This window comes from Populus euphratica, unplaced genomic scaffold (assembly GCF_000495115.2).
Source record: "Populus euphratica unplaced genomic scaffold, PopEup_1.0 scaffold971.1, whole genome shotgun sequence".
Taxonomy (NCBI): domain Eukaryota; kingdom Viridiplantae; phylum Streptophyta; class Magnoliopsida; order Malpighiales; family Salicaceae; genus Populus; species Populus euphratica.
Window position 1 is genome coordinate 1,126 of NW_011500828.1, and position 11,122 is coordinate 12,247.

At 36.0% G+C, this 11,122-nt stretch overlaps 1 protein-coding gene across 1 annotated transcript; it reads left to right on the forward strand.

Annotated features, from left to right (window-relative positions):
- The first annotated feature begins 3,099 nt into the window (after positions 1 to 3,099).
- Positions 3,100 to 10,575, forward strand: LOC105116508 (uncharacterized). Its single transcript, XM_011013905.1, has 6 exons — positions 3,100 to 3,297; positions 3,502 to 3,632; positions 3,750 to 3,919; positions 9,484 to 9,768; positions 9,806 to 10,021; positions 10,327 to 10,575. Exons 1-6 carry the CDS (start codon positions 3,295 to 3,297, stop codon positions 10,482 to 10,484), a joined length of 963 nt encoding a protein of 320 aa, XP_011012207.1. The 5' UTR covers positions 3,100 to 3,294; the 3' UTR covers positions 10,485 to 10,575.
- Positions 10,576 to 11,122: the final 547 nt, after the last annotated feature.

Genomic DNA, 11,122 nt, shown 5'->3' on the forward strand with positions numbered 1-11,122 from the left:
TCTTTAAATTTTTTTTTTAAATTTAATTTTTTTTTTATGTTTTTGTATTTAAAAAAAAAAAGCAAATATTAACATCGATTCAATAAAAAAAATCAATAATTTTAAAAAAATAACACGTAAAAAATTGAACACATTCAAAAAGCCCTTAAAAAATTTAAATTAATGATTTTAAAAAAATAATGCATAAAAAATTAAACACATTCGAAAATCCCTTAAAAAATTTAAATTCTTTTTAGTCAACACAGAAAATACTAAAAACAATGCAAATATATTAAAAATATATTTTTTTAGATTTTCAATACTTTTTACTATTTTTTTACTTTTTTAAAAAATTCATCAAAATATAGATTAAAAATTAGATAGCAACAACTACAATGCTAAATAAGATCTCAGACTTTACAATCATCTTAGATTAGTTAAAAAAATCCAATTATTTTTTTATAAAAATATAAAATGTGTTTACCTATGTGTTTTTTATGCATTTTAAACTATAATTTAAACTAAAAATATTACTTTAACTGCCTTTTATTTTAACCATAACTCAAAACAATTTAAAACACATAACAAACAAGCTATTAGATAATTTGTATTTTTATAAAATTAAAAACCGGTTCAATTTTCTTGTATCAACCCAACCCATAATTTAGATTTTAATTCAAATTAATTTTATAACTATGATAAAGATACAGACTCAAGAGTCTGACTAGAGATGTCTGTCATCGCAGCTATTAGATGGAAAATATCAGACAGTATTTGAGTGGAGTGCTTGGATTGGAAGGCTGCTTGAAACAGCGGAAAAGTTTTGAGTTTGTTGGTCGTGTCTTAAGGTCGGGAAGCAACAATTTCATTGGGGTGCCGAACGCAACGAGACGCAAGTTTCCTAGTATACTGGATTTTAGAGCATACATTATGTAATAAACGTCATCCATCTTGATTTTCTTCCCATCTTCTTTGAGTTAGATACATTATGCTTTTTTATTTTATTTATATAATACCATAAGATTTCTCCTCAAATGACTCTCCTTTCATTAAAAGTAAAGGCTGACTAGATTAATATCTTGTAAGAAAATAAATAAAACACTCTTGTTTTAATAAAAATAATTGACTTGAACTGGTACAGTTACATAACAACTTACACCCTTTTACAAATCATTTCCCGAACTTGAGGTGATGCATGCCACAATTCATTTTGAGAGGTCGCGCATATAAACATTTGAACTTTTCCTGTCTAATCTTATTTGTTTTTCTTCCAAGTTATTGGTGTGAAACTTAATATTCTATGGCATTAATCATCTATCCAATACCTTATAATCAATCAACGACGAAGACCTTAATAAAATGTATCAACCAATGGTCTTCAATAGTTAAAGACAAGTAGCAGAATCTCTTATGGCAGCTTTTTTTTTTTTATGCGTTGTTTGAAATTTTTGCCTTCACCGAAATGATGTTATTTTTAATAATATTATCCCTAATTTTCAAATTTGTTTCTCCATGGTGCGTCAAAATATTGCTTTATGGTTGATGCTTGATTCCAACTCTTTAGAGCTTAATATAGAGAATGTTTAGTTAGGAGAAGGTGGTTTTTTATGATTTGTTTATTCCCTCATTTGTTGCTCTCCCCTGTTTCATGTAACAATTTTTGTACTTTCTTTTATCTACTTGTTTATCTGATGTAAGTTAGATTATTATCTTTGTAGCTTTTTTTCTTAATAAAATTTTGACTATTAACAAAAACAAAAAAGATGGAAGAAAATTATTGTGGTATGAGTTTATTAACAAAAAAAAAAGGCAAAATTAAAGAACAAAAAAAATGTTTGAAGCTCTTTTATACATTTTTTATCTCTATTATATTTATATTCTATGTTTTTTATTACAAGTTATTTATAGGCTTAAAATCCTAGATAATTAAGAAATTAAACTAACTAAAAAGTAATCTATTTTAAAAGGGAAAAGTAATTTTACAGGCTTAATCAATTAATTATATTTAAATTGGTTAATCGATTCATTTAATTTAACCGATTACTTAGTTCCTACCTAGTAGAACAATTCCTTTGTTTTTCAAAAAAAAAAAAGTTTACTTTCAACATCGACTTGATCAAACAAAATCCCTCACCTAACTCTTCACAATATCTGTTTAATCCATTATTGTTCATCTACTGCGTGGAACGACTTTCATTTATTTGTGAATGTGATGTCAGTGTTTCGGACTCGTTCATCTTATTCTCTGACCTGTCCCCTAGCCATGTGAACTTGTCTCAAAGACTTTAAAATGAATTTTTGATTAATCACGATTAAGCTATGGTCTTTCTTTAACTACCAAAATTTTCAAGTTGATCATTTTATATGTCTGATGTCTAGACTTCTCTGTTTTTATAAAAGTAAACTCTATCAGGTAATGCAATCACCCACGTGGTTTGCTCATCCTTAGGTTCAGGATCTCTCTAAAATTGATCACTGTGGCCACGAGTCACAGTACGTATTCTACAATGGAGAACAAGAGCAAAGTTCTGCGATTCTATGAGCTCCAGCGGACTTGGTGTGCTGCTTGTTTTTATTTTGAACAAGATTGGACAGTTCATTTTGGGCGGTCGACTTTCCCTATCTAATCCTTTTTTCTCCTATGTTCTTCGGGTGAAATGCGCCTGGATACTTGCCTGGTGTGAAACTTAATATTCTATGACATTAGTCCTCTATTCACTCCCTTATAATCAATCATTGATGAAGCACTTAAACGAATTGACTTGCTAGTAATCAACTATAGAACCTGTCAACAACTTGATCTAATTAAAAAATTCCTTCCAGCTCTTCACATTCTTTGTTTAATCGATTATTGTTCATCTGCTTTGTGAACGAATTTTATTTATTTGTCAATGTTTCAGACGCTTTCATTTTATTCTCTGATTATCCTATAGCCCTGTGAACTTGGCTCAGGCTGACTTTAAAATTACTTGTTAATTAATCCCTATACCCCTGTGAACTTGTTTCAACTGGACCTTAAAATGACTTGTTAATTAATTAAGCAATGTTTAAGCCATGGTCTTTTTTAACTGTCAAAATTTAAGCCATGGTCTTTTTTAATTGTCAAAATTTTCAAGCTGATATTTTTATTAGTCTAATGTCTACATCTGTCAATTTTCTAAATAAGTAAACTCTATCAGGCAATGCTATCACCAATTTAGTTTGCTCATCCTTAGGCTCAGGCGGTCTAATTGATCCCTTTGGCCATGAGTCACATTACGTATTCTGCAATGGAGAACAAGAAAGAGAAGTGCGATTCTATGAGCTCCGGAGGACATGGTATGCTTCTTATTCATATTTTGGAACTCTTTTCTTTTGGTTTGTTGTTAGTGATCTGTCATGTATATGATGCTCTTCACTTTTGTATATCATGACCTACAAAAGTTGATCCTATCATACAAGAATTCTGATATGCATCCCGCTGGTTTCTCGTTAATCATAGATGTGTTTTCAGCCTCCAATATGTTTCCTTTTCTTTTTCAGGAGTCAAAAGATCCGAAAGAGATCTACCTCCAATGCATTACTCCCTTTAAGATAGAGTCATTCTCCTTACTTCTGAAGACAAAAGTCGAAAAGTATGAATCTGATGTTTTTGAAGCCGGAGGCCACAAATGGTTTGTTGATTCTCACCACCTTCCTTTAGCTAATACTTGATTCTATACGTGCAAAATAAATGTTCAGTTAGATGATAATGAGGTTATTCATCAACTGATAATTTTTCATGTTTCCAGGAGCTTGTGTCTTTACCCAAATGGAAACACAAAAGGAAAAGGGAAAGACTTTGTTTCCCTTTACCTGCAAATAGAAAATACAAGCAATCTTCCTCATCGGTGGGAGGTCAACGCCAAATTCAAATTGTTTGTTTTTTATCAGATAAATAACAAATATTTGACGGTTCAAGGTAGATTCTTTTACTAATAATATGTGCAACACTGCTAATATTTTTGTTGGTGGGAGAAACCACTTGTGGTGACTTTGAAATACTCGGAGAGGATAAAACACATTCTTTTATTTCAAGAATAACAAGCTTACAATAATGAAAAGCTTACAGTAATAACCCCTCTTTCTTTCTCTCTTTCTCTCTAGTATTTCTCTCAATCTCTCCACACATAATTGCATAAGCTTAGCTATCTATTTATACATGAAATCAAAACAAGAAAATTCAACCTTCAAGTGTGAAGGCGGTTTGTGGCCGACGGTGTGAAAGCGGCTGGCGGCTGGCAGCTGGTCGGTTGGTGGCTGGGTGGTGACAGCTGGTGGCTGCCTTCCTTGACCTTCTGGATTGAGTTTACTTCAACAAATCTCCTCCTTAAACTCAATCGAGGGATGTCATTCCAAGCATGAATTTCAATCTGATAAATACTTCTCTTTTCAATGGCTTGGTAAAATATCTGCAACTTGATCATCTGTCTTGCAGGATATCAGCTCGACTTCTTTGTTCTTTACATACTCTCGGATAAAGTGATGATGTGTATCAATATGTTTACTTCTTTCATGATACACCGGATTCTTTGCCAATGCAATCGCTGATTGATTATTGATATAAATCTCTGTAGGATTTTCTTGAGGAAATCCCAAAAACTTCAGCAAATTCCTTAACCATATTAAATGGCATACAACTGAGTTGGCAGCAACATACTCAGCTTCACAGCTTGATAACATGACAATCGATTGCTTCTTGGATGACCATGTGAAAGATGTATCTCCCATGAAAAATACAAACCCTGTTGTACTTTTTCTTTCATCCAGATCTCTATCCCAATCACTATTCGAGTAGCCAGTAAGATTGAAATTTGTACTTGGGGTATAAAACATACCTTCATTTATTGTGCCTTTGAGGTAACAAAGAATTCTCTTGGCTGCATTCAAATGAGACTGGTCTGACTTCTCCATATATCTACTGATCAGTCCAACTCCGTAGAGTATATCTGGTCTGGTACATGTCAAGTACCTTAAGCTTCCTACCAAGCTTTTAAAGTAAGTTGGATCAACATTTCCAACTTTACTTTTCCTCAATTCCACTCCATTCTCAACTGGAGTTGATACGAGATTGCAGCTTTCCATCTTGAACCTTTCAAGAATATCTTTGGCATAACTGCTTTGGGATACAAAGTTCCCTTCTTCTTTCTGCACCACTTCTAAGCCAAGAAAATGTGTCATCAGACCAATGTCTGTCATCTCAAACTCTTGTACCATACTTTTCTTAAAGTCTTCGAACATGATAGGATTGTTGTCGGTGAATATCAAGTCATCAACATATAGGCACACAAATAATATGCTGCCATCTGCTTTTTTTTTTCACATAAATTGCGTGTTCATATGGACATTTTTCAAATCCATTATCTTGAAAATACCTGTCGATTCTGGTATTCCAAGCACGCGGAGCTTGCTTCAAATCGTAGAGGGCTTTCTTCAACTTGTATACTTTGCCTTCATTTTCAACATCACTGTATCCAAGTGGTTGTTCAACATAAATCTATTCTTTTAGGAAGCCATTCAGAAATGCTGACTTCACATCAAGTTGATAGATCTTCCATCTATATTGTGCTGCTAGTGAGAACATCAGTCTAATTGTCTCTAGCCGGGCTACTGGAGCAAACACTTCTCCATAGTCAATGCCTTCTCTCTGTTTGTAGCCTTTCGCCGCTAATCTTACTTTGTATCTTTGCACTTCTCCTTTTGCATTCTTCTTTGTCTTATAGACCCATTTGACACCTATTGATTTCTTGTTTTCTGGTAGATAAGTCAGCTTCCAAGTATCATTCTTCTCAATGGCATATATTTCTTCATCCATTGCTTTTATCCACTTCTCTTCTGTGATAGCTTCATTGAAGCTAAGTGGGTCACTATCTGTAAAGAAACAAAATAGAGTTGTATCTTTCATTACTTGAGTGGCGTCATACAGCTCTTCTAGATTTCTCATCCTTCTTGGTCCTTCTAATGAGGATGTTGATGATGGTTCTGATAATGATGGTGTTGATGATGATTCTGGCGTGTTTCTCCTGTTGAATACAGGAAATCTGTGTACCGGACTTTGTGGCTCATCTTCTGGTACTATTGGACCTTCTGCAAATACTGTTGGTACTTCTTCATCTTCAAGGATCAAATCAGTGTTGATCCATTTAACTGCTTCTTGGTCATCATTCCATTGCCAAGTTTTATCTTCTTCAAAGATAACATCTCTGCTCATAATTACCTTCTTGGTGATGGGATTATACAGCTTGTATCCCATTCTTCTCTCACCATATCCGATAAAGATGCATTTCTCACTTTTATCATCGAGTTTGGTCCTTCTTGCATCTGGGATCTTTGCATATGCCATATAACCAAAGACTCGACGATGAGTAACACTTGGTTTGTGACCACTCCATGCTTCTTGTAGAGTGACAGCTTGCAAACTTCTGGTTGGGCAGCGGTTCAGCAAATATACTACACATGATACAGCTTCAGCCCAGTATTGCTTGGGCAGCTTCTTTGCTTTGAGTAGACTAGTATTGCTTGGGTAGCTTCTTTGCTTTGAGTAGACTTCTTGCCATATCAAGAATTGTTCGATTCTTCCTCTCAGCTACACCATTCAGCTGTGGTGTATAAGCTGGTGTTGTCTGATGTTTGATGCCTTGTTGTGTATAAAAGGCTTCAAAGTCATTTGCTGTATATTCTCCACCTTGATCAAATCTCACGGTTCTGATCTTATAGCCACTTTGCTTCTTAACAATTGCTTTAAAATCTTTAAAACAATTGAACACTTCTGACTTCCTCTTCAAAAAATATACCCATGTCTTTTTGCTAAAATCATCAATAAAAGTGAGGAAGTACCTATTTTGTCCAGTCGACATAGGCTTTATAGGACCACACGCATCTGTGTGTACTAACTCAAGTGGCTCGTTTGCTTTCCAGTTGACTTCTTTGGCAAAACTGGATATGTGATGTTTGCTGAGGACACAACTTTCACAAACTTCTTCTAGATGATCAATGTGGGGCATACCTTTGACCATCTTCTTACTTGCTAGCATCTTCAGACTTGTGAAATTCAGATGTCCAAGCCTCAGGTGCCAAAGCCATTCTTCACTATTGGTGATGGCACCCAAACACTTTGCTGCATCATATTGGATGTTTAAAGGAAACATCCTATTCTTGGACATTTTCACATAGGCAATTAATCTCCTATTGTAGTCTGTAATTGTCAGATGACAATTCTTCATGTAAAGTGTATAGCCTCTCTCCAAAAGTTGACCTATGCTCACCAAGTTCTGCTTTATGGCTGGGACATAGTAGACATCGGCGATGTAGCTATGATCGTCATTCTTCAACTTGATTGGGATGTTGCCTTTACCTTTGAATGGAACTTTTGACGTATCTCCAAAGGTGACAAAACCTTGTATGGTCTCATCTAAATCACCAAATAAATCTCGTTGGCCACACATGTGATTGCTGGCTCCAGAATCAAGATACCAAATATTCTCGTGATTCTTGTCAAGTCCTTGTTGGACAAATAATACAACTGCTCCTCTACTGTTGACATCCTCTTCTGTATAGTTGACTCGCTCACGTATCTCCAGTGGAGCTTTCTTTTGACATTCAGTGCTATAGTGGCCAAATTGATTGCAATTATAACACTGAATATTCCTCTTGTCACGGCTATTATAACTGCCTCCTCTTCCTCTAGGAGTGAATGTTTGTTGTCCTCGACCTCCTCTAGTGGTGTTTTTACCACCTCTTTCTCTAAAACCTGTATTCCAAGAACCTCTACCTTGAAATCGTTGAAATCCTCCTCGTGTTTGTTGACTTCTTCCTCGAGTGGTGTATCCACTTGTTGAAGTCTCCCCTTGCTCATATTTGTCTTTGAGAGACAATTTTGCTTGTAAGACATGCTCAATTGCCTTATCTCCATTTCTTTTTACAATCTTCTGCTCATGAGCTTGCAAAGAACTCATAAGCTCATCCACTGCCAACTTGTCCACTTCTTTGGACTCTTCAATAGCAATAACAACAAAATCAAATTTTGGATCTAGGGATCTCAAAATTTTCTCAGTAATTCGAGCATCTGAAAGGGCTTCTTCGTTTCTTCTCATCTGATTGACTATCACCATAATTCTTGTGTGATAATCAGAAATGGATTCTGAGGACTTCATTTGTAATAATTCAAATTCACCTCGCAAAGATTGGAGACGAATCTTCTTTATTCTGTCAGCACCTTTATATTTTTGTTGGAGAGCCTCCCACATTTCTTTTGATGTTTCTACAGAAGCAATGATTTCAAATGTCGCTTCATCAAGACCTTGATAAATGATGGTCTTTGCTTTGTTGTCTTTCTTTCTATTGGCTTTGAGGACTTGCTTTTGTACCTCTGGTAAAGCATCTTCTGATTCTTTGGACTCTGGTTCATCATAACCATATTACACAATGTCTATACACTCTTATGAACCAAGGAATGCCTTCAATCTGATGCACCAACTATCATAGTTGTCTTTGGTTAGCTTCGGGATGAGTGTTTGTGCATTTTCTATAGTCATTTTGCTCTTTAAATGACTATATCACCTTTTTGGGAGTTGAATTTGGTAAAAACGACACCGTAGACGGATCTGGAATGGTCCAAATAGTAGGGAACCAGTCTGACTTTGTAGAAAATAGGTCAAAATAGGGCGAACCGGTCCAAAAACCAATTCGGGTGGTTTGCTGGGTTGAACCGGGAATATTCCAAGGAATATTCTTTTTTACTTTGACTTTAAAATATGGCTCGGAGCTTGGCTTGGCTTTGGAATATGGCTTGGAGCTCGGCTTGGCTTTGGAATATGGCTCGTGGCTCGGCGCGGCTCAAATATGGCGCACGTGTGGCTCACTCGTCTTCTTCCTCGGGGCGCGTGGGCTATAGTGCTAAAATTTCAGACGGAGAGTGTGGTCCACCTAGTGCTCCGATTGATCTGATTTTTGCACCGTTGAGTTCGTATTGATAAGCTATACACTTTGGAATGATCAAAACTTGTTTTTGACAACTTTGAAAATTCGGATATTTCCCAAAAATACCTCTGTTTTTCTGACGAACAGGGCTCTGATACCAATTGTTGGTGGGAGAAACCACTTGTGGTGGCTTTGAAACACTTGGAGGGGATAAAACACACTCTTTTATTTCAAGAACAACAAGCTTACAATAATGAAAAGCTTACAGTAACAACCCCTCTTTCTTTCTTTCTTTCTCTCTAGTGTTTCTCTCAATCTCTCCACACATAATTGCATAAGCTTAGCTATCTATTTATACACGAAATCAAAATAAGAAAATTCAACCTTCAAGTGTGAAGGCGGTTTGTGGCTGACGGTGTGAAAGCGGCTGGCGGCTGGTCAGTTGGTGGTTGGGCAGTGACAGTTGGTGACTACCTTCGTTGACCTTCTGGATTGAGTTTACTTCAACAATTTTTACTTTCTTGTGTTTATACTCTTGAATTTAAATGGATAACTACTTTTTTGTAGAATCGGATGGATTAGTAAAACGTTTTCATGAGATGACGACCGAATGGGGTTTCGATCAATTGCTTTCCCATGAAACATTGAATGATGCTTCTAATGGATACCTTGTCAAGGACTGCTGTGTTTTTGGAGCTGAGATTTTTGTTATCGAACCAACTGGAAAATGGGAATTACTTTCTATGGTTAAGAAACCTGCAAATGGTTCTTTAACATGGAAGATTGAAGATTTCTCTAAATTAGATAAGAGCTCATATTTATCCAAAGCCTTTACTGCCGAGGCAGAAGTTGGTATGCTGCCTTGTAATCACGAACTTTTCTGTTTGAGAACCACTCTTGAGTTTTGTTGTTAATTTTGGCTCTTCCCGTCGTTTCAGGAGAATAGACGTTAGTCCCAAAGGAAATGCTGAAGCAAAGGGAGATTCACTATCTGTATTCCTGGAACTAGTTGATGGTGGTAAACTTCCACCAAAGAAAACTGTGTGGGCAGAATGCAAGCTACGAGTTTTGGACCAACGCCATGACAAACATGTCGAAAAAACAAGTAATTAAACCACCCCATAAGACCAGCTTCTTTATTAATAAACATGTTCTCCCTACTTTAAGAATCCCAATTCAAGAAAGGGTAGAGCGGATAGATGCATACAGGTTTTTTGTTAGATCTACGTAAATGCATGAGATTTTTTAAGAAGTAATGTCAAGAACAATATTTTTGGAAAATTAACATTACTACTCATGCTGCCTCCAGTAGTTGTGTTCTCTACGGCTGCTTACAGGCATGAAAAGTTCTCCATCTTTGCCAGTTTTAGTTATATTGACTAAAGTTTCTCACAAATTACTTTCTTGCAGTTTCGCGTTGGTTAACCTCCTCCAACCATACACGTGGTTTCCGCAAGTTCATGCCACTGGGAGATCTCCATGAAGTCTCGAAGGGCTATGTTTTGAATGACACTTTAATTGTTGAAGCTGAAATTCTTACCTTGTCCGTGTCCAAGCTTTTCTCATGAAAATTGCACCCTTTAATTTTCGTGGCCACGATTGTCATCAATCTATATTATTTGTATCAATAAGCTGCCAATCTGTTATCCCTAGTATAATTATAGGTTCCTAACAAGGAACCACCACATTATTTATGTAATGGACGTCGTGTTATGTGTGTGGACACAAATGAACGGTGGCAGCCATGGTAGGTGGCAGCCATGGTTGGTGGCAGCCATGGTTGAAATTATAGTCAAATGGTAGGTGCCTAACTTGCCCACCATTATTGAACAATCATCTCCCTCCTCAGCTATAAATAGAAGATGTATTGATAGCTGAGATAGACCACGAGATAGAGAGAAACATAGAGAGAGAGCTAAGGGTGAGAGTTGAGTTGAGTTGAGAAGTTTACTCCTCCTCCTTGTTTTGTTGTTTGTATTGCTTTTGAGCTTGATTAATACAAACCAGTAGCTCCGTGGAGTAGGCAAGTTGCCGAACCACGTAAATTTGTGTGTGTTTGAATGTTTGGATCTCCTAACAACTGGTATCAGAGCTTGTTCTTGAAAGTTCTTGAAAAAAAGGGTGTTTGATCCAAACTCAAAAACGTCGCCCCTCTTGATTTTCTATCCGTTATCTTCTTCGAGTTGATAAATTATGCTTCTTTATT